At 34.8% G+C, this 23596-nt stretch overlaps 1 protein-coding gene across 18 annotated transcripts in view; it reads right to left on the reverse strand.

The window, feature by feature from the left end:
* Positions 1 to 901: 901 nt before the first annotated feature.
* Positions 902 to 23596, reverse strand: part of LOC108974085 (tight junction protein ZO-1) — a 63932-nt gene continuing 41237 nt past the window's right edge. For 3 of the 18 annotated variants that reach the window (XM_018941708.1, XM_018941713.1, XM_018941711.1), the window contains 11 exons: positions 16748 to 18295; positions 15715 to 16303; positions 12190 to 12423; positions 11347 to 11918; positions 11111 to 11262; positions 10943 to 11042; positions 9506 to 9713; positions 9170 to 9443; positions 8273 to 8402; positions 4643 to 6771; positions 905 to 1593 (listed from right to left, as the gene is read on the reverse strand). In XM_018941708.1, the coding sequence (XP_018797253.1) occupies positions 1370 to 1593; positions 4643 to 6771; positions 8273 to 8402; positions 9170 to 9443; positions 9506 to 9713; positions 10943 to 11042; positions 11111 to 11262; positions 11347 to 11918; positions 12190 to 12423; positions 15715 to 16303; positions 16748 to 18295 (6160 nt within the window). In that variant the 3' untranslated portion in view covers positions 905 to 1369. Of the gene's footprint in view, positions 1594 to 4642; positions 6772 to 8268; positions 8403 to 9169; positions 9444 to 9505; positions 9714 to 9943; positions 10455 to 10942; positions 11043 to 11110; positions 11263 to 11346; positions 11919 to 12189; positions 12424 to 15714; positions 16304 to 16747; positions 18296 to 23596 lie in introns of those variants that run through there. The other 15 variants (XM_018941701.1, XM_018941707.1, XM_018941716.1 and 12 more) reach the window with 13 other exon arrangements.

The raw sequence follows: 23596 nt of genomic DNA on the forward strand, positions 1-23596 counted from the left end.
ACTATCAGAAAGCAAGGATTACCACTTTTAACGCAAAATGTTAGCGTATGGGCATTGCTTGGGAAGAATTTTTAAAGRTTTGGTTGTATTACGCAGTATAAAGTAGGTCCAATCGTAAAAATCGATGACAAAAAATGGCAATATCTGGACATTTTAAAATAAAATTCACCAATTGGATTATATTCCCACATACCAATGATCTAAACACTCTTCGAAATTAGTGCAAAATTGGTTAAAATTGCAATATTTTTAAACAATGAAGCAACTTGCGCAAAGCCCAGACATGAACCACATAGAGAACTTATAGAGTTTTGGAAACCGTAACTGGCAAATTACCCAAACTCACTAAAAAGCATAAGGAACGGTTTCCTCAGATTCTAGTTTTGCTCTTCAGTGTATTTCTCTGTAAGTTGCCAAACATTAAACATTTGGACAACCTGAGGTACTTAATGCTACGGAACCTATAACCAAGTTGCAAATTTATCCAAATCTATTAAAACCAAAACTTTAAGCAAATTCGATTTTATTATTTTATTTATCTTAGGAATTCTTGCGTAGGTCTGAACATTGCTGTCAATTACTTTAAAAGTGATTCAGAAATAAATGGTGCTGTTATCTGAGTTTAAATTATGCTGAGATCAGCACACGTAATACAAAATCTTGATATAGTAACCAAAGCTAGTAGAACGTCACTTGTATACCGATATTATCGATATTGATATTATTACAYATAGTATTAGTTTCTAAAACTATTTCTCACCATCATACTATTAAAAAACAACTAATAAAATTCGTCGCATTAATAGAAATGGTTTCTGAAAAGATTCAAGTTCCTTTCAACGACTTTTATCATGAAAGAAAAAACTTGTATAAGAAGTTTAGTATTTATTTTTAAAATAAGTAAACCGTTAAATTAGTATATAAAAATGCGTATATTACTGATATTTTTGAATACTTATTGTATACATGTGTATGTATTTAACATACAATACTTTCCAATTAGATTATGCTTATAAAGATAACCTTAAAATTGTCTACCATAAATTCATATTCTTATTATTGACATACAAGTATTAATCTTTATATTAATGAAATCATTCTAACAACTATACACATTTTGGGTCCTAACATATTTTGTGTTAAAATACCTATTTAAAGGCACAAATATTTTTGCACTTTTCAGCATATTGCAAACATATGGATGTAATATTGTATGTGTAATAATATTTTGTTATTTACAAATACACTCTGTTTTCTGTAACTACTAAATATTTGCGGATACTGATTATTGGTGGATTAATTTCAATATAATGACTCTTATAAATAAATATGATATTTACGTCTTAAACTAAATAAAAAATTTGATATTCTAGAAATGATCCACTTTCACTGAGACTGTATGAGCAGCTGCGTTGCTTGGTAAGTCGATATTGTCCCACTCCGTATGTAAGTTTTTCTCGCTATCGGTCGCTTTCAACGCCAATCCCAATGATGCTGTTCTGCCCGCACAATGTGGAATATTAAGTGTTACTGGCACAAGAAATTCGAGCCCTTGTGGACCACACATTACTAARGGAGATAACATTGTTTCACCTACGAATAAATATTAAATGTAAGTCAGATTGATGATATACTTATGCGTACTATTTATTTTTGACAATTTGTATTATTAAAGCTTTGATTTACATATGTATATACAGTGTGCTAAAAAAAATTTACATACATACATATGCTTTTGATTAACAACTTCAAAGACGTACAATATGTAGGTCCATATTAATTGGCTAATACTAAAAAACAATGCTAATGGCATAAAATTAATTAGAAATAAGTAATCTGCAATTATCGTGTCCCTATGTGAGAATACATAAATTAGTGCAGATCATAAAAATATAATTATCTCATTATATAAAACGAAATTTTTAATTGAAAGGCCATTCTTTGCCGACATTTCCAAACCGAATCATTCATAACACAAGAATTGGAAACAATTTCACAAAACATGTGCGAAAAGATTTAATTTCTACTGAACTGAATCAAATAATTTACAATATTGTTTAGTACTATTCTTTTCTAAATTAATTCTGTCCTAATAATAGTTCCATGTCGACAAATATTCGTATGTGTATCTGCTTATAAATATACTTCGTTTTTCATGGACGTTACTACGTATAATAATATCATTTTTATATACATAGCAATACAAAAAGGAAAACAACAGGAGTTATAGGGCCAAATTCATGTATGTTGCAAACTTTGCAAAGGCTGCGGCGGATTGAATGGGAATTTTCGCTTGCGGAATTCAATTAATTCCGTAAATTACGTTTCAAATTAATAACTAAATATTAAATATTTTATTATAAATAATATTATTCTGTTTCAAAATTGTCATCTACGAAAGAAATAATGCTTACATGCATTTGGTTTTTAGCAAATATAGTCTATAATAATACTCTGTTTTGTTTACCTAACGTATCACCTAAAATTRAGCGAGATAGATATAGCGTTATATATATGTATAAAATAGATCAGGATGTCAAGAAAAGTTGAAATTGACAGTATGTTTGTCTGTCCGTCMGTGCAAGCTGTAACTTGAGGTGACCACAAATTGCCATTAACCTAAAATATAAAAAGGGCCATTATTAAGTCCYAAATTAAGATATAAAGCTGTAATAYTGATACATTGGTTCGCAGTGACAATGGTCATCTTGGTAAAATTTGTTTGAAAATGTGGTCGTGGCACCCTTCTCTTAAGGGGGTATTCTGGTTTAGAAATTCGGAAAAATCGATTTTTTTTTTTTGCATTTATTTATAGTTATTTTCCGAGTTATAGCTCATTTTGTGACGCGCTGACAAAACCGCAGCCGGTGACAATTTTAAAATCGTCTTTCTCATAACTACTTTTCTARAAACGGTGTGCATGATATCTCAAGTTCTGCTCAACCGATTCACATAAAATTTTACACAGAGCTTTCTTATACATTATAGTATCGCACTATGAAGAGCTTTCGAAAGATTTTTTTTAAATTAAAAAACAGGAAAAATTCGAAACTTCTTTTGCAAACCTGAACCATTTTGTAACACAATTTTTTTTATCAAAAACATTTCGAAGTGCGATAACAACACTTTTATCATTCCAGATTTCGCATAAATTTTTATTTTAGGTCACGAAAAGGATTTATATAATGCACACCAGGCCATTGTTTCATCAGTCTCTATTTTGTATTCTTAGAATATCAATAAAAAGTATATAAAAAATTAATAGTCAAAATAATTTTTGATTTTTTTTATAGCGTCAAAAAAAAATTACCTAAAATTCGGGCTTCTAAACCAGAATACTCCCATAAGCTACAAGAATCAAATTTGCTAAATACAAATCTTATAAGAGCTTCTACCGAAAGTGCGAAAATCTATGAAATTGGAGGATAACCCTGACCAACAGTGCTGTTAAAAACAACTAGAAAGCTTTATAGGAGCCTGTGGAAGATTCAAGAAGTAATTAATTAACGGGTTAGAACTTTGCACGAATAATGACTTTAGTGTGTGCCATCTTATGACCAAAAATTGTTTAAATCCAAAAAAATGTTCAAGCCCCTAGGTGCCGAATATTTAGACCCCGGTAACTATAGTTATCCTTTGATCGAAAATGTCGGTAAATTTGTGATATATTAGGTTGTCAAAAAAGTCTTGCGGTATTTTTGCGGTATTTTTATTGAATTTTCCATTGTTCATAAAATTTTGATGACTCATGCCCAGCTCTTGACCGATGCTAGGGCTGCTACTATGCCGGTCTCTTTCGACCAATTCAGCGATTTTATCGCAATTTTCGACGACAGGCCTTCCGGAACTTGGCGCATCTTCGACCACCTCTACACCAGAACGAAAACGTTGAAACCATCGTTGTGCGGGGGAAATGGAAACTGTATCGGGTCCATAAACTGCACACATTTTATTGGCGGCTTGAGATGCACTTTTGTCTTTATCGTATTAGTACTGTAAAATATGCCGCATTTTCTCTTTATTTTGCTCCATGTTTGCGACGATATAACTTACGAACGACTTAAAAGAAACGACAATCAATCAAACAGGCGYGTGAACTGAGCTTTCCAAAAAGGTATAGCATGACCCGATGCGACGAATAAAACTAGAACTACGCGCTCTCAGCGCCAACTAGCGAAAATACCGCAATACCGTAATATATAACTGAAATTAAGGGATAATCCTTTCTCTTACAATAGCATCACTCTTTATGATTACTTTTACACCTTAAAGTATTTTCTTGGCTTTGATTCTTGCAGGTTGCAAGAGTTAAAATGTTCGCTTGAACCCGAATTTAGCCCTTACTTGTTTTTAATTGCTATTTTCAGTGTATATTTACTTATAATTTTCTGGTGTTATTTTATTAATAATTAAATGAATATAATACACATGCATATATATACATATATATGTTATTATTTACAAATATTATCTATTACCAACTGCATGCAGGAAAGTGTAGTAATGCGAAATKGTGCGAGAGAGTTATACAAGAAGCAGTAAATAAAATAGGTCGTGTCGCAAACGTACAGTGAATTTTTGTTATTTCTATTACACCTAAAAAGTATTGTATTCATTTATGTATGTATGTGATGAAACAAACCGTTTTCCATATCCAGTGGAGGTCCACCAACGGCTTCTCCCAACCTTGGATCACTAACTGTGAAATATATTTCTTGTCTCACGCCAGTTTGGATGGCGCCCGGTGGTATCTGGAGAGAAACATTCCAAACAGCGTCTGCTAGCRTTCCTCCACTCGAATCAAAGATTCCACGTGTGGTACTCGGCTCACGTGGGATAGATGGAAATGCATCTGTAGATGATGTAGCTGCAATAGGTGGAGCTGTTGTAGGTAGAGGCCCAGCTATCGGTAACGATATGTTACTAGTATAAGGTGTACTACTTGCTTTTGGTGGGCCTACAGGTAAACTTGCTTGTGATGTGTATTGTGTTTCTAAAGACGTACGACTGTCTGCCATAGCTGCGTTAGGTGGAGGTCCTGTGCGTTTTAAAATATTTGAAATATGAAATGGTACACGTGGTGGACGAGTGTTTATACATTTAGTTGGTTGTGGTGGCTCTAAAGCTTTTATTGGTGGCCCCTCTACAACCAAAGGAAATTTTTCAAATACTTCGTCTAAGAGCTCACGAGACTCGTTACTTGATGTTTGCATTATTGCATCGCTTTCTTTTAATTCGTTGYTGGGAATTTTGCACAATGTTGCCTCGTCGTTATCTGTGCCATCTAAATCATCATCTATATCCTCACTCTGAACAAGAGGGGCTTTAGTTTCTGGAGGATCGGGCGATTTTGCTAATGTATTTTCGATTATTGTGTCTGAGGATTTCTGTAGGTCTGATCGACTTAAGGCTTCGTTCATCTGATTTCCTTCAGAATTTGCACAATCAGTATACTCTTCTTTCTTCTCATCAGTCTCATTTTCACGTGAATGCAAAATACCTTCTTCCTTAGTTTCATATATAGGCTCTGGACGAACAGTCTCCTTTTTTCTGGAAACATATATTGGTTCAGCCATGCTATCTAATGCTTCCCGACGAGTTTGGTAAATTTGATCCCTTAACTGAGCACGTGTTTTCAAAGCACTGTCTTTGACTTCCCGTTTACTTTGGTAAATTGATTCACGTTCGGATTTGTCATCACGCTCTGATTGACTACTACTATGTGAACTGCAACCTTGCTCTCTATTCCTTCCTTGAATCTCTTTTTTAAATTCATTGGGTGGACTTCGTCGGATGCCGCGTGGCAGATCCCTGTGGTATTGATAAGTTGGTTCCACCATTTCGTTCACGGTCGAACTATAAAAATGTCTGCGTGTCATAAGTTCTGAATTTGGAGCTCTACGTTGATTTGGTGGATTAAAAGCATCCATTTTACTTTTATATACGCCCGGGTCATAGCCTGACACAATGGAAGAATCAATAACTGGTATTTTACGACCAATGTGGTCGGCTGTCGTGGTACTATGCCGTCGTATTATTTTCCGACCGTTTCGATTAGCAGCCGCTATTGCCTCAGCMTGTCGGCGTTCCAAATCAATAAAAGCTCTATTTGCATATAAATCTTCATGTTCAGAAGTTGCATACTCTTCTGTCGAGCCTCTATGCTTTCGAGGAACCGTACCCATATTTCCATATATATCTTCACTTTCTAAATTTTGATATGTACTATTTATTAAGTCATGATGATAATGACCGTCGTATTGTTGTCTAAAATACTGTTCTCTTGGCATCAACTTATGGGAAGCCATGCCACTTCTCTGCGATCCATGGGAATATCGATCCTCAAATCCAGCTGGATATGTGGGGTATTCATCTGGGTAGTAGGGTCTTTGCATACCATGTTCAAGCATTGAATGCTGTCTTTTAATCGATGACTTCGGTCTCCGTTCTGGTTCAACCATACTGTTCATACGCCTTAGAGGCTTTGTTGTTTTAATAAAAGCGTTTTTAATAGCCACCAAAGGACTTTTCAATACTGATTTCTTCTTCGTTTTGTGCGGTGGTAAAGGTGGCGGCATTATATTTTCTAAGTAAGACTTTTGAGGCATTTGATAAGTGTAATAATCAGCATTATGATTTGGAGACGGTTGAGGTGCAGCTATTTGACCTGGATAACTGGAGATTGAACGTGAACATGGATGACCTGGTGGCGGGGGAGGTGGTGACATCGCATAATAACCCTCAAATCTTTCTTCATATGGCTCCATTTCGCTAAAGATGTTATTGAGTGAATCGAAAATTGAGAAATGAATTCAAGAGAAAAGGGCTTTCTGACCGGTTTCATACATACACGTAAATAAAAATGTTCTATGATATATTAAAACCTGATTTGACGAGAAAATTAAATTTGTGAGAATTCTTTTTCATTTAGTTTATAAGACTGTGTATAGTTTTTACTTGGTTCTACTGAGAAACAACATATACTATACAATTTAATCGTAATGAACTTATTCAAATGCGATTAATTAAGAATGGAATTACTTTTCGTAAAATTTCGATTTAATTGATTAAAAAAGATTGATAACTTCTTGTAGTACTTTTTTGGACTTTGGATTGGGGCATGCGTTTTTTACAAAACTACCTCTCATTTTAAACTTTGGCGCCTTGTTATAAGGAAATACTTGTTAGATATAACTAGAAGAGCAATGAACGAGTATATCCGCTTATGTATGTGTAATGAATACAGTAATAAAAAAATTGGATACACAAAATGTATTATGAAAAGTTTGAGAAGATGAAGTAAATAGATTACAGGAAGAAAGTAGAGATTGATAGCAGAGGTGGTAATCCTTATTTCTTATTTTTAAATGTGATTTTGTTATTGCCCTTATCATATTACAAATCTCCAAAGTCTCAAAAAATACCAATTACACACTCTATTAACTGGTTCTTACGATTTAATGTCCTGAATTTGTATGTGTGCTTCTTTTTTCTTATTTAATTATTTTCAAATTCTTTTCGTATTAATATATTTTTGTGAATACTTCGGTTATATTTGTTTTATTTTTGTAAAAAATATTCCAACTCTTTATTTTGCAATACCAATCGGAGTTATTTTCATTTATAACTTGCACCAAAAAATTATTTAAACACAAATATRTATAGAAAATCTAAGGGGTGGAAATGGATTTCGAAAATGTTATTTAAGGGTTAGTTTTGTACCATATATTAATATATGTAAACGTATTCTTAAGTAGAAGTAGATTTAAACTATTAACTATGTGAATGCATTATTACCCACAACCCACCTCAACTAATTATAAATACTAAGAACAAGTAAATTTAGGAATTTACGCAATGCATATTTTCCTTTTCTAAGGGTTTAATATGCAGTGAAAATGTTATCCCGAAAAATGTTTTATTTTCGTTTCTTTGGTTTTGCAAAATAAAGGTGATATCTTGTAAAAAATTATTATTTTTATCTCTGCAATATTTATGAAATGTTTGCTTTGCACATAATAAATTTTGATTAGCATTAACCGGAACAAATCACAACTATATTTTGTATATAAACAAAAATAAAAACATTTTTCGTTAACACACATCCTTGAAAGCAGTGATATAAATATGGAAAATATAAATAAATTGCTGAACTTTGAATTAACTTATGGATAATTGATTAATTGTTCAGAGCAATAACTACGTTTTCCATTTATGGAATTTGTATGTATATATATGTCAGCAATGTAAGTGTGTTATGCGCGATCATTACCTCATGTTGTGATGGTGCGCTGTTGTGCCAATTTGAGGTTTGCGGTATAATTCAAATGCGGATCCGCGCTGCTCTCGACTACCAGCCAAATCTAATGGGTTTCGTTCAGGTGGATGAGAGGGAATATTTCCTTAAGTAAAGATACATTTACAATTAACAGGACGATCAATATAACTATATAATAATAAAATTAATCCTGGGTAAATGGATTTAATGCAATACAAATGCACCACATAAATATTAGGTTGTCCAAAAAGTCTTGCGGTATTTTCGCTGGTTTCCGCTGAGAGCGCGTAGTTCTAGTTTTATTCGTCGCATCGGGTCATGCTATACCTTTTTGGAAAGCTCATTTCACGCGTTAACACCTGTTTGATTGATTGTCGTTTCTTTWAAGTCGTTCGTGAGTTATAGCGTCGCCAGCATGGAGCAAAATAAAGAGAAAATACGGCATATTTTACAGTACCAATAAAATTTGTGCAGTTTATGGACCCGTTACAGTTTCCATTTCCCCCGCACAACGATGGTTTCAACGTTTTCGTTCTGGTGTAGAGGTGGTCGAAGATGCGCAACGTTCCGGAAGGCCTGTCGTCGAAAATTGCGATAAAATTGCTGAACTGGTCGAAAGAGAATGGCATCAAGAGCTGGGCATGAGTCATCAAAAAAATTGTATGAACAATTGAAAATTCAATAATAATACCGCAAAAATACCGCAAGACTTTTTTTGACAACCTAATATAAGCGTAATTAGAGGAGGCAGAATAAACTTATTTCCAACTATACTACATATRTATTTTATGTATATATGTATATTCAGTTATTCCATATCAGAACTGTACGATAGATATTTAATTGAATCTAATTTTTATACACTAATGCTTTGGTTAGCAGTTAACTTACCAATTGAACCTGGCATGCCCCGATGGGGAGCAATATAAGGCCCTGTACCACTGCCGCCGTTGTAGTGGTGGTTACCAACATATCCGTTGACTGGAGGAGCAGGATATTGTGACTGTTGGACGAAATTGCCACCGCTGCTATATGTTGATTGCATGCAGTTGTTATTATTATTGCCAGGGCCTGGTGAGCCAGGTGTTTGCTGGGAGTAATGATGATGAGAAGCTGCCAAGGATGAATAAAAAAATCCATTTGGTGAACGCGGAGAGCTCGAGTCCTAACAATGAATATTTTCTTTAAATAAATACATACATTTCAGAAAAGTATTTTTCAACTTACCCCACTTTCCCACTGACCTGTGCTGTTACCTCCTTGCATTGGTGGGCGATAGTTTTTGGGTTTGGGTGGGGGAACTGGTTTAAATGGGCCAGTACCATTTATCGATGATCCATTACTAGCGTTATTATTTATATTCGATGTCGGTAAAATCAAATGTGGATTTTTCGGCAATTTGTTGTAATCAGCTTGCGTCACGGAGTTATTGCGGCTATTGCAAAGTATTTTTCGTAGTGATGTTATCAAAAAATTAAGACGGGGACAAGTTGAAGGACAAGTGACAACCAAATCGGGTAAACAGATGATGAGAAAGATAAAATATTTAAATACATGGGAAAACAAACACAAAGATAACGTAATAAGCTGATAAGAAAAAAATATATTTTGCACAGGTAAACTATAATGGCTGTTAAAATTCAAATTAAAAATCATGTCTATACAAATATATTATATTATATATAATATACTATGAATATATGTATGTATGTAAAAATAATGCAGTTTTATTTGCGTGCATGCAATGCATAAAGCTAAAGTCGACTTTATGGCTTTGGATCAGACCATATCGCCAATCAAAATTCTCCTCGACTTCTGCAATTGTATCCGCTTTTCACATTGCATTAACGTTAAATAAGTTCAACAGCAAATGGGTAAATTGCAAATTGTTCAGTGTATGGTAGAATAAAAGAAAGAAATATCGATACAAGAAATTCCTCCATTCGGCTTTAAACGTATTCAAACAAGTGTGTCGCAAATTGATATATTTTCAATAATATGATATTTTGGACGTTCTACAATTTTATTGCAGCCGATTTTCGCATTGAAATTTGACGCTAAGTTATTACATGTAGATGTGAACAACATTGATTTACTAGCCACCATTGTCGGTTTACAAGCCATGGCTGGATGTCGATAATGCAAGTGTATTGGATGTAAACATAAATGATATCTTCTTCACCGTTTCAAAGAAAATGTTTACAATTAAGTATTGAGCGGGCATGTGTACAGTAAACAACGCATGTTATGCAAAGAAACRTTTACCCAATCAGATATTTCAGTTTGCATAGTCGCATATTTGATTTTGATTTGTTGTCATGCAGTTTTTGTTTGTTTTTAAAGAAATAAATAAAATATACGAKTTATTTATTGAATCAGTAATCATTTAGTTAGTAATACCGCGGGTATTTTAAATGCCATTCAATTGTTGCCGAATCGAAAAACAGAACCCAAATTTATTTAACAACATTTAGAGTATTTTTAAAATGTATCAAAATTTTCTATTGTATCCAATATAAAATAAGGGTACTAATTTTTTAAAAAAAACTTTATGCAAATTATGTGTTTTAAAAATACACTCGAACTGATAACGGCCTAATACTACACCCACGGTATTTAAAGATTATTAGAATATATATGTCTGTTATTTCTTAATTTACTCACCTATATTTTCCATAGTCAGTTTTTGTTTCAACTACCGGTTTACGTGGACTGTTGTCAAGTTCCAAATTTGATGGTCGATGCAATTGTCCGTTACGTGAATCTGAGAAAAATTTTAACAATTCGTTTTATTTTATTATATTATAGATATCAATGTCAATTAGAAATTACCGATATTTCTAGCTGTATTGGCCTCATGATAAGTAGCTCTGACCGGACTTTGACGATTAAGATCGTTGGGACCTGAAAAATTTCGATGGTCGTGGTTGGTGCGGGCATAGTCCACACCCTTAGAGCCAATGCCAACTGGTGGTAGCGGACGACTTAAAAGAAAAAACGTAATACATCTTAAATACTTCAAAATACAAACTAAGCGAAATATTAATACATATTTGATTTATACTTACTTTGCATTCGGTACTGACTTAAGATCATCGGGAGCATTCGGCCCAAGCCTGCCTAGATTTTGTACAGTTAATTGCGAAGCATTATAAGAATCATAACTGGACGTACTATCGTACGAATTGACATTTGGCTGTGTGGCTTTGTTGCCAATACTTGGTTGGGTAGATATGGCTGCATTGAGAAGTGCTTGTCGCTCTAATGAAGAGTGTTGGCGATCGATTGAGTCGTTAACATTGCGAGAGATGTATTCAGCTTGCACCTCGTCATTGACAATCGCTTTGCCAAACAGACGATCTTGAGCTGATCGGCCCAACGTTCCACCCGAACTATTCGTTCTAGAAGATGGGGGTATCTCTACCAAACCTGGTTTCAATTGACGATCGATACGCGGTGGTAGAACAGGCGCATGTATCCCATACAAAGATTGTGGACGTGTTGAAGGTGTTGTTGAAGGATCGGTCACTCCGCCGCCTGCACCAATTTTACTTGATCGTGTCGCATAAGTCTCATACTTATTGGCTTCAATGGTCTGTCGACGGTTTGAAGGTGAATTAACGGCATGTTCGTAAGGAACCTTATGTTTGTAAGATATTAGTTTAATACGAATATAAGCTTTCATTATCTATTTTCACAATTGAACAAAGTTTTTTAAACATTTTACTGAGTCTAATATTTTTTTTAAACGTAGTATTTATTTTTTACGTAATATTTGATTGAACGTACGAACAGACAAACTTAAATAATTTCCCTGATTTCAAATGTTAGCAAAATATATCACAAATAAATAAATATACGTTTGTATGTGTGCGTAAGAGTGAATGGTTGTATAGATGTATGCCTCTTACCGTATATGGAGGTGGTAGTCCATCACCAACTGTATCTCTATCCCTATCCAAGTTATCCTGATTAGTGGCTATTGACGGATCTGAACTCGATTTAACCAATTGCGGCAAATTGCCAAGGGATAATGATGTCGATGGCCCTGGACTTAATTCCAAATCGGATTCCGGACTCGATGCGTACGATAAACGGGAGGTGGTCATGGGAAAAAGGAAATCATCGGACAGGGACTCAATAGGCTAAGGGTAATTCATAAGGGATATGAAGTGTAAGTAAGTTTGTGGGATATTATTGTAAGACAAGGAAAGCATGATTGGTTTGATCAGTATTTGTATTTGCAAARAGGCGAAACAAAAGTCGCATTTTAAGACGAAAACAAAACAAAGAATGTTTAAAAAGTAGCAATTAACATCAAGAGAGAAACATAAAACAAAAACAAAACATTGCATTACAAAGATAAACGAAATTAATTTAATAATAACATATACATATAATTAATGTATATATATATGTGTAGCCGAGCAATGATCCAATCAAATCAATTAACGTCAACCGAAGCCAGACGAAGGACAATACGAGTAAGGAATAGAGGTAAAGTACATTTCATATTTATTGGGATGTATTCAACAGTAAGGGATTAATAAAGCAGGGAAATGACCATGATGACATTTTCGTAATGAGTTTCATTAACATGGGAAAAACGAAATAGAAATACAAAAACATTTAGTTAGCAACAGTGTGATAGAAACATATATGTATATGAAGGTATGTATGTAAGTATGTTTATATAAGCTTAATAAATAAATAGTACATTATTAGAATTTAGTTCGTTCAACTACATACCACATATTGCACATATGTATGTATAATATATTAAAACTGCCGAAAGTACATACAAGCGTTATTCATTTTAATATACTTATATAATACATATATCATAGTAGAAAACCGATTTTTTAATGTCTTCAAAAAGCAAATTTACGAACTGGTACACTTACGAGCATTTATAATAAATATACATACATAYATATGTATGTTAACATAACTTGGACTTAAAACTAATAACAAATTTGTATATATTTACATTATAAATTAGACGAACAAATCACAAACACACATTGTAACGGATTCCATGCGTAGGGAAAATTCTTGACACTTTGTACCCATTCTTACATACATATGYACGTATGTATATATGTATGCAGCTAAAATGGGCATGCAGATGAAAAGAAGTAACTGTACGCCTGAAATACGAGTCGCATTTGAGATCATAAAACATATGTGTTTGGAACAAAGTGGTTTCTTACACCATTCATAATACGTGCAATTACTTCAATTCAAATAAATTAGTATTAAATCTCATGCCATTCATTCATTGCTACTGCCAAAGTTATTATTTGATTCATCAGAAATTCTGCGTAATTTGTTGTTTGTGTTGTAGCTATTCTTGTTGAAGTTGTGATAATGCATGCTAGCTGGCGATGAATTTTTAATTGAGGAAGCGGAAGGAGGGTTTAAAGTGGAAAAGTTTCTAGCAGCCGGTGTTGGGATTTCACTCTTTTCTACTTGTGCCTCAGCGTTATTAATATTATTTAAAATGTTTTTGGATGAATTGATTACACTATGGGCTGTTAGTGGCATGGACACCTCAAAGTTACCGTTCAGATTATCCTTCCCGTTTCCTCCGTTGTTGTTTGTTATTGTAGTACTGGCGGCCATGTGTATTTGTTTATTAGGTTTACTGTTTGCAATTAAATGGGAGTTGTTTATGCCAATTTGCGAAGCTAAAGGATTATTACTCATAACACTTTCGTCAACTGACGATAATGACACAGGCTCCACTGATGTTTGAATCGTATTAGATTGATCGTGTTTTTTGCTATTGAAATATTCATATGTGTGATTTCCCTCCTTCTTCGTATCGCTTAGTAAATTTAACTTTGAGTCAAATATAGCTGGTTTATGTATGAGCTCGTTATAGTAGTAGGCAGTGGTTCGTGGTTCGATGGTATGCGGCGTACGTCCAATATTTCGGGAGGATGCATTACAAATGGATCCACTACTTCTGGCATTATTTAGATTACCCTCACAGCTATTGATCATTGAGAGTCCATTAATAGTAGAGGTTATATTTTCTATTGCGATACTATCATGACTTCTAGTGCTTTCTTGATTTAGCTCATCTGATGGACCTAGTAAATTTGGTTGGGAGGTGTGGTACTGTGATGTTACTTTAACAAGGGATACATTATTGATGTCATTCGAAAAGTGCATACCCGAAGACTTTGTGGCTAAACCACCAGGCATAGATGAGGATGGCTTTATAATTGGCACTACTTTGTAAAAGCAATGTTGTTGTTTTATCTTACCGACTGGCGTATTGGGTATGGAATTATAATTTATTTCGTTTCGTAATGGTAGCGGGCGTGGTGGTGTTAGAGACCTTTGGTACGTTAATAGTGAGAAGGAATTCCTGCGACCAATGGAACAACGGGCTACTGAAGATGATGAAGGGCGACAGCAAGGGAAGTTGCATGGTGGTGCGATATGTGGAGGGAATATCACTTCATTTGGGGACTCTGGGAACTATGGGATTACGGAGGAATGTGAAAAATATTCGAATTGTTAAAATATTAATAGTTACCTCCACCAGTTAATATATATAATAAATTAATTATATTACGTATAGTCAAACAAAGTACAACATTATAAAAATATGTATCGGTTTGTATTTTCCTAATGCTAGATTCAGTTATTAGGGTAGACTAAAACTTGCAATAGTAATTGAAAGTGTACTCTGATTATTTAATTTTATAAATATTGTGTTCAAAATATTCGGCATTCAAAATTTTTAATGTAATTTTTCCACTTTTAATTTTCATAAACAAGTTAAGGGGAGTTTGCTATTTTTAATTTGACAATAATTGTATGGCTCAGCTAACCAAAATGGCACAATTAGTTGAGAATTTCATAAATATATTTTTTACTTTTTGATGATGCAATAGCTCCTCGTCAGAAGATGGGGGTTTTTGATTACAGATACCTATTTTTACTTCGATGGAAAGTAATACTTTAGCTATGTGAATTATAAGGCGATAATTTGGTTCTCCGGATACTCATTTACAGCTCCGTACTAGCAAATCATTTGAATTAACTTATTAAAACTTAAGATTTAATCGTTTTGGTTAGTAATACATCCATACATTCGTATTTGTATTCATAAGCACGAGACAGCTTGTAAGTATCGTTCTTTCAAAACACCAATTATRAAGTCATTACAATCCTTAACCAAAATATAAAGATCTACTATGAAATTATTAGTAAGTGAGTCATATTTTTCAATATACAACTGCATTTAATCGCTAAATCGAGGAATTTCCTTGCAAGGCATAAAATCGGTTTAAAATTATATATTCTCTGAGTAATTAAGCACAATCATATATATGTGTTAAGCTATTGTATGATTGCTACATAAATTTTGTTGTACAAAAATTATTAAAATATTGTGAATGACCGCTAGATCYTCTTACCTTCGACTCAGACATCCACACCGCTCCACTTTGCTGCAGATCAATTGCATCGCGTAGCTTTCGATACCATGATTCCTCATCGTTTAATACAATCTGGGTGCTAAATATATGTGACCAAATACGTTCGAGTTTCTGACATTGTTCTAGCAATTTTTTCGAGCTCTTGTGTGCCGATTTAGGCAGTCCATGTCGCAATTGTTTAATGACATGTTTACTGTCAGTCTTCAAAAATATAACAATCGGATAGAATTGCGCATAGTTTAGGCGGTCAACCGCATTCGGAGTTATATCCAGTAGGGCATGTTTGCCGCGATCCATTATATCCCGTATATTTGACAAGCGCACTATTCTACATTTTGAATTCGACTTATCATCATCTTGTAGAGGTACAGAGAACTTGTCGCGGTAATCTTTAGCCAGCTTTTCACGTGCTAAATCAGAGACTGGACCAAAAAGTACAAGCGGTCGAACGAATCCGGGATGGCGCAAAACAACTCGTTCGTATGCAGGAAATTTTGATATGCTATCGGCAAAAACAACGTCATCCCAATTTTCTCTAGAAAGGCTCTTTGAACGGCGTTGAGTAGATCTATTATATACATAAATTGTATGTTAAAATCCTAAAAGTATAGTATATTCTAAAAGTACTCATAAAAATCCGTAAAAGTATAGTAATTTCTTAGAGTATTCACATATAGAGCSTTATTATGAATGAGATTCAATATTCGCTAATCGAATTAATGATGGAATCGAAAATTGAATGTTCAAAAAATGTTATGAAGTGCGTTGTGCGTCACCATTTCAGTCGAACAGAAATTTGTTTTGCTGCTATTGTGTTTTATTATGAGCGTCAATGAAACTTTATTTTTATTTATTTTATGYAGGCAATGAAAAAAGTAAACGAAAATTGGTTAGAGCTGCTCTTTATGTGACAGTTGAAAGTCGATTAAAATGTATAAAAGGCTAGGTTAGTTTAGGTGAGCTTATATTTTATAGTAATAAATAAATATAAATTTTTAAAAGTGAATTTTACCTCCTTCTTCTAAAGAAATTTCCGCGAGATTCATTTGAATTCATTTCTTTTTTGTTTGCATTGAATTGTGCAGTTGCCAATTCTTCAGCTCGGGATTTATTAGGGATAACACCGCGCTGCATCTCTTGGTGTCCTCTACCTATTTTCAGTACTTGCCATGAGCCAACAACACCATTGTGAAGTGTATCAATTACACGAAAAACGTCTCCGGCTTTGAACGCCATCTCACCTTTYGAAGGATTGTCGCAGTGAAAGTGGGTTTTAATATGAAAAGAATCACCACGCTGATTCGTCACCACCTCATCATAGTCATCCTTGCAAAATTGCACAATTAAATCGATCCGATCTTGCAAGCTGAGTAGAAAAAGAACAGCTTCTTCACGAGTTACGCCTTGCATATCCATATCATTGACTTTAAGGATCTTATCTCCAGGAGAAAGTCCCTGCAAAGATGCTGCGGAACCAGGTTGAACAGCCGTAACAAATATTCCAGATTCGTTTCCACCCGTCAGTCGTATTCCCACGCTTCCCTCTTTTTGGAAGGATATAAATCGTGGCTCCGACGATTGTCGTGAATGTGCCATTTGATCTGACTCGAATACTTGTCGACGTGTACTATAAAAGTCCTCTGTGCTTCCATTACCATTGACACGAGGAGGAGGCGGTCGCGGCGGCTCATCGCTTCGTGCACGGTTACTATTTGGAGGAGTTACTGGACGGTCGAGCTGCAAGAGTGAAACACCATCCATGATAGGGCCACGTGAACGACCCCTTGGTGTCAGATTACTTTTTTCCTCATTTATTCCATTTGCTGCACCATTCATCATCGAACGAGTCGGCGGTTGTACATATAAATTCTGAGATGAGTAATTTGCACCTCCCAAATATGGATCATCCAAATTATTACTGCAGTTGGAACCCTGTGCTTGGTGGCTAATATATAAATTCGATTGTGTTGCTGAATTATTTAACTGATTGGTCATTGCTGTTACCGCCTGATTGGTGATGTCGCGTAAAACCACCAAGTTTAAACGCTCCTTACAGGCATCAATAATTTTTTTTGCCTCCTTCAAATTCATTGTGTCTCCACAATTTGTGTTATGTATTCTCGTAACTACATCACCTTCTTGCAGCGAATAGCCATTGGCCGTTAATTGATCACGCGCTCTCGTTGAAATTTCTTTGATGAATAATCTGCAGCCAAGCACAATGCCAAAGTCGTCCTTTTTGCTCCCTTTTGAGAGGGTAATTTTGATGGGTTGCGCTGCATTATTTTGCACAAAAGCGGTATTCAGCGAATTCGGTGGACTCATGGTGTTAGGTATCGAACCCACTGGTTGAATTGGTGCGCCGCTTACATTCGACGCAATTGCCCCTACCGAGCTCATGCTATGGGAATGATGATTCTGTGCGATGGAAGTAATAGGCACACGCCGTTTAACCACAAGCGCTACGGTGTTGCCGCTATCCCTTAAGACTTGTACAGCAGTGGCATATTCAACATTTTCTAAAGACACTCCATTCACCGATATTATACGATCGTTAACTCTAAAGATAAATAAATTAAATTTTGTATCATTAAAGTTAAGCATACAAATGTAATATGTAAGAATATGTATCTACACAAATTTACATGCTTTTAGATAAAGAATTTTGCATGAAAGCTCATGCAAGCAGAAGTAATTATCACCTCAGGCAATATTATTGGGTCATCGAAGGTTTAGTTGATCAAAGAATAACTAATAGTAATTTTCTCAAAACATTTTTACACTCTTTCATATGTATGAGGAGTAAGTGGCAGAAACTGATGTCAATTAATATACTTGGGAGAGTATTAACACTTAATATTCTAGTTTATTAAGTTTAGTTGGAAAAATTTAATTTGTGTCTTAAAGTAAAATTTGAAAGAATTTAAAATAATTTCTAATGTGGCTATTTCTATGTATAAATTAATTTTTAAATAGTTTTTATTAATAAAAGCCATGTTTCCAACACTGTGACATAAAAAATTATAAGGGGGTTCCCTAAGTTTTATCTAACCATTTTGACCTTCTCAAAATATATGGTAATATTTGGAAAATGAGATTTACTAACAGGAAGCCCTGCAATTTAAAAATCATCTTATGATGAAAAAAAATGGACAAAGAAATTCAATGAAAATAATTTGCTTAAATGAATTAATTCGATCTCTATTGATTATATGAGTAAATTTTATATATACTTATTCCTTAATTTGGTTTTTTTTTTTTTGAAAGGTAGTATCGAAAAAACTTTTTGATGTTTAATGGAAGCCGGGATGACACCCATGATCTAAATAATGACACCTGCATATTTAACTAAAGAAGCATAGCATACTGCTTTACTTTTACTGCTTTTATGTCATACCCAACTTTTAGCCATTGCTGATGCCGATTAAACAGTCGGACACTACATAAAACATGTTATATAAACAATGAAGTAGAGAGTATATTTTATTTGACAGTCTGTCCAAACTCTTCGAAATATAGGGTTTCACAATATTTTAGTTTGTGGAAATATTTAAGGTTAGTATCAACCAGATGACTTTTCAAAGATTTTTCAAGTTAATAATTTGTGTTAGACAGTTAAGGACGCAGTTAAAGACCTCGGAAAATCTGGGTACACTAATTATTAACGAAAAGCATATTGTATAGAATCTGCTGCTCTGTTGCCAAAAAATCTGCTTATTAGAATAGTGGTAAGTGATTTTCCCAAGTCACAACTGAACTTACTAAAGTTAATACCAGACACTTATATATACATACATATATCTACAAGTGAAATAATTCTCATAGCTTAAACTTGCACACGTTTATTCATTTCATATTTACACATTAAGACCAACATTTCAATACAAGCATACTTTATATGTACACACATTCATAACTCTATCAAAGTATATTTACCGTATTTTGAAAGATTTAAGATAATACAGAAATAATAGAAAAGGCAAAAGTCAACCATGTCAACCATCGTGACAAGGAACAAAATATAAGAAGGTTGATTGTTGACTATGCAGCTCTATATATGTATATGTAAGTATTTATATATTTTATATTAACTTTAACTGGCATACTTATTATTTATTTTTTATTTATTTATTTAAAAGAGAACTAGTTATAAATAATTAATCCACTTGTAAGAATCAGCACTGGCTACCAGGCCCTTCGGCTCTTAATACTAAGATTATGGTGAAAAGAAAATATTTGGTAAGGTTATTTAGTTTTATGTGGTGTTATATGTCTTTGATGTTACACGGTTTAAGAAATTTATTAATGGCACTGTTGTTATCGCTATTTGTTGCTTTGAGAAGGTCGGAAGGTCTCTTATTCCCAAAAGTTGATTTCCTTAATAAATGCAGTGTAGGACATTCATCAATGAGGTGAATGACTGATTGGGTGGGAGCGTTGCAATGGTGACAGCTTGGTTGATCGGTACCGTTAAGAATATGGCTGTGAGTTCTTGTAGTATGGCCTATTCTAAGACGAGTGAACGTCTTGATATTGTGGCATGAGCAGTCCGATGGGTAGATAGGTTTTACACCAGTTGGGTTTTAATGTTGGTAGCTAGTCCAATCTCGGAGATGCATATGATGACAGTATTTTTTTATATGTTCTTTAATGTCTTTAGTAGTAAAGTGAGGAAAGAACACCAACGGCTCTCTACTACCTTCTTTTGCATGTTTATCTGTTGTCGCATTGCCTTTTATACCAGCATGCCCTGGTACCCACATTATTTTTATGCTGTTTTCATGATGGAAGAGTTTGTCGCGTATWTTCTGTATTAGCCATGAATTATTTTCTGAGTTTTGAAGTGCATCAATGGTTGATTTACTATCGCTACATATTATATGTTTTCTCCTGTTGATGAGGCGAATAGAACCGCTTCGTAAATTGCTGCAGCTTCTGCTGTAAAAACCGAGCAATATGTTGGCAAAGCACCGACAGTAATAGTGACACCCTTATCGTTTGACACTGCAAACGTGGTAGTAGTATCCGTTTTTGACCCATCGGGTTCCCATTCTGGTTTATAAGACTCAATAGCATCGTTGAAAAGCAGAAAAAAATCGTTGGAGCTGGYTTTTAGTTTCTGGTGCTTTGACAGAGTGTTTATAAATGTGGATGGTCAGGCTCGACGAGTAATTCGGGTGTGGATATTAGATTGAGGTCGTTGATCAGGACTATGCATTGCATGAGGGTGGACTGTTTGTTCGATGCATTCATCCTAGTTGTAGACGTCTCGAGGATGTTGAAAAAGGTTTTGCTTCTTTTATGGAGAATCCTAGGTAGAAGTATCATGGTATTATATTTAGTTCTTTGCTGGATGCTCGGTAGGCCTGCATCGGCTAAACGGCTAAACGGCTTTGATCGGAGAGGTGGGGAACACGCGTATGCTTCTTCTTAATGCTGTGTGGTAAGGCGCTTGGATGCATGCAAGGTGAGATTTTGCGCAGTGACCATAATCGCGAGTCCAAAATCAATTTTTGATAACATCAGTGCTTTTATAATATTTACAAGATTTGACATATGTATATGATAGTGCTTAGATGATAAATACTTAATAATGTGAAGTCTAGATATTCAATTTATTCTAACATATTTACAATGTTCCTTGTAAGTTAGTTTTTTATCGAAAATTACACCAAGTATTCTGAGTGTGAGGAATTTGGGTATTAGAAAGGGATAGGATAGGAAAGATGCATTTTGTTTTGTTGAACCKTTTGTTAGCTGAGATTTTACATCCAGAAATTTTTGACCAGTTGGATATGTCATCTAGAATTCTAGTGAAAGTTTCTGTCATTAGTGTAAGGTCTTTGAGAGCGGAAAATATTAGAACGTCATCAGCGTACATTAAATGCTCAACCGTGTCGTATTGGGATAATAGGGAGCTGATTTCATTAAAAGCAATTATAAATAAGGTAACTGAAAGAGGGGAGCCTTGTGGCACGTCGTTGTGCAAGGGGTACATGTTAGAGTTTTGACTATTTACGCTGACAAAAATTTTACGATTCAGGAGGAAGGCTCTTCTAATTCCCGTAAAACAGCTGAAGTCCATGTGGAAATTAGAATTATGAGAAGCATTAGACCATGAACTTGCAAAGTGTTCAGCAATCTCTTTGGGGTCATAGATAGGGTCTTGTGTAGAGTGGATAAAATCAATTTTATGGTGTTTAGATGCGCCCGACGGAGCTCTTATATCCGACCAAACCTTTTTAGGACTAGAGGCAGGCTTTATGTTAGCTGTAAAATTTACAAACGATTGTCTTTTTGCATTTTTTAATTCCTTTCGAAAAGTGTCATTGGCTTTTTTGTATTGTATTAAGTTGTTGATTGTTCGGTTGGTGTTTGTAGCTAGCCCATAACGTTTGTTTTCTATTTCTTAACACAGATAACATTTAGACCAATATGGAAGCTTTGTGAAAAACTGTTTAGTATTAGTTTGGGGAATGGCTAAGTGTGCAGCTGAGAGTATAACAGATTTTATTGTGGATGCTTCCGCGTTTATGTTGCTAGATACAACTTTTCTAGAATAAAAGAGGAGATAAGTGAACAATACTTAGCCCAATCAGCTTTCTCAGTTAAGAATTTTGCTCTCGCTTTAATGGTATATAAACTGGGAGTAGACAGGGTGGTTACGATGGGGAAATGGTCACTATTATGTAAATTTTTTAATGTCAGGGACGAAAGTTTAGGAGCAATTGAGGCCGATGAAAGGACAATGTCTACGTGGGTGAAAGAATTATGTGTGGAGAAGTGTGTTGGTTGTCCATCATTTAGAACGACAAGGCTTTTGGCAAGTATGGCGTCTTCTAACTCCTGACCTCTGCGGTTTGTAGAACCAGAGCCCCAAAGAGGGATCCAGGCGTTGAAATCGCCCAAAATTATAGATGGTATAGAAAAGGAATCGGCAATCTTTATGATTTCACTGGAGTTAAAATTTTGGTGCGGTGGTATGTAGCACGTAATTACCGAAAATTTAAAGCCTATGTCCTTTTCCACTGCTAGGGTGGTTATGTTGGAGAAAATGGGAATTTGTTTATGTATAACAGATTTTTTTATAAAAATGGCTATTCCTTGTTTAGCTATTTTAATGCGGGGAAGGTTATAAAAGTAACCTACGTAGTTGTTGGGAGTGTAAGCTGATTTATTAGCGGGGAGAAGTGTTTCTTGTAGTCCGATAATGTGTGGGGAAAATTGATTGATAAGGAGATTAAGGTCAGCGTAGWTGTCAAATAGACCTTTCAAATTCCATTGAAGAATACGCATAGTGTATTCAGAACTGAGGGTATCTATTTGTGCGGAGGGTGAGTGGGAGGTTGAGTTGTTAAGGTGAGTAATAAAGGTGGAAATGAGTGGGATCGTTGAAGTGTAGTCGAGAGTCGTCGTGGAAGAGTCATCGACTGCCGTTGAGGTTGGTAATGAGTTTAATGAGTAAATGTTGTTTGTTGAGTTTGGTGAATTTGTTTCTTTTGGCTTTGGTTCTATGTTATTATTTGAGTTGACAGAGGGAGTAACTGTGTGAATTTCAGGTTGGGTTGTTGTTTTCTTGTTATTGTCGTTGTTTTTGTTGGTTGAATTGTTTAATATGTTAGAGAATGAGGGAGATGAAGAAGTAAAAGTTGGTGGAGTTTGCAATTTATGTATGTTTACTGCTTCRCGATATGAGCATTTGTTGTCTGTTTGGATAGTGATTATTTTTTTTATTTGTTCAAATTTCGGGCATTCTTTACTGGAGGATGAGTGATTGCCTGAGCAATTTACGCAAAAGGAACGGGTGCATGGCGGAGGGTGGGGTGGCAAAGCACATGTGTCACATACAGGGGGCTTATTA

Source organism: Bactrocera latifrons, unplaced genomic scaffold (assembly GCF_001853355.1).
Source record: "Bactrocera latifrons isolate USDA-ARS-PBARC rearing strain unplaced genomic scaffold, ASM185335v1 scaffold_527, whole genome shotgun sequence".
NCBI classification, from domain to species: domain Eukaryota; kingdom Metazoa; phylum Arthropoda; class Insecta; order Diptera; family Tephritidae; genus Bactrocera; species Bactrocera latifrons.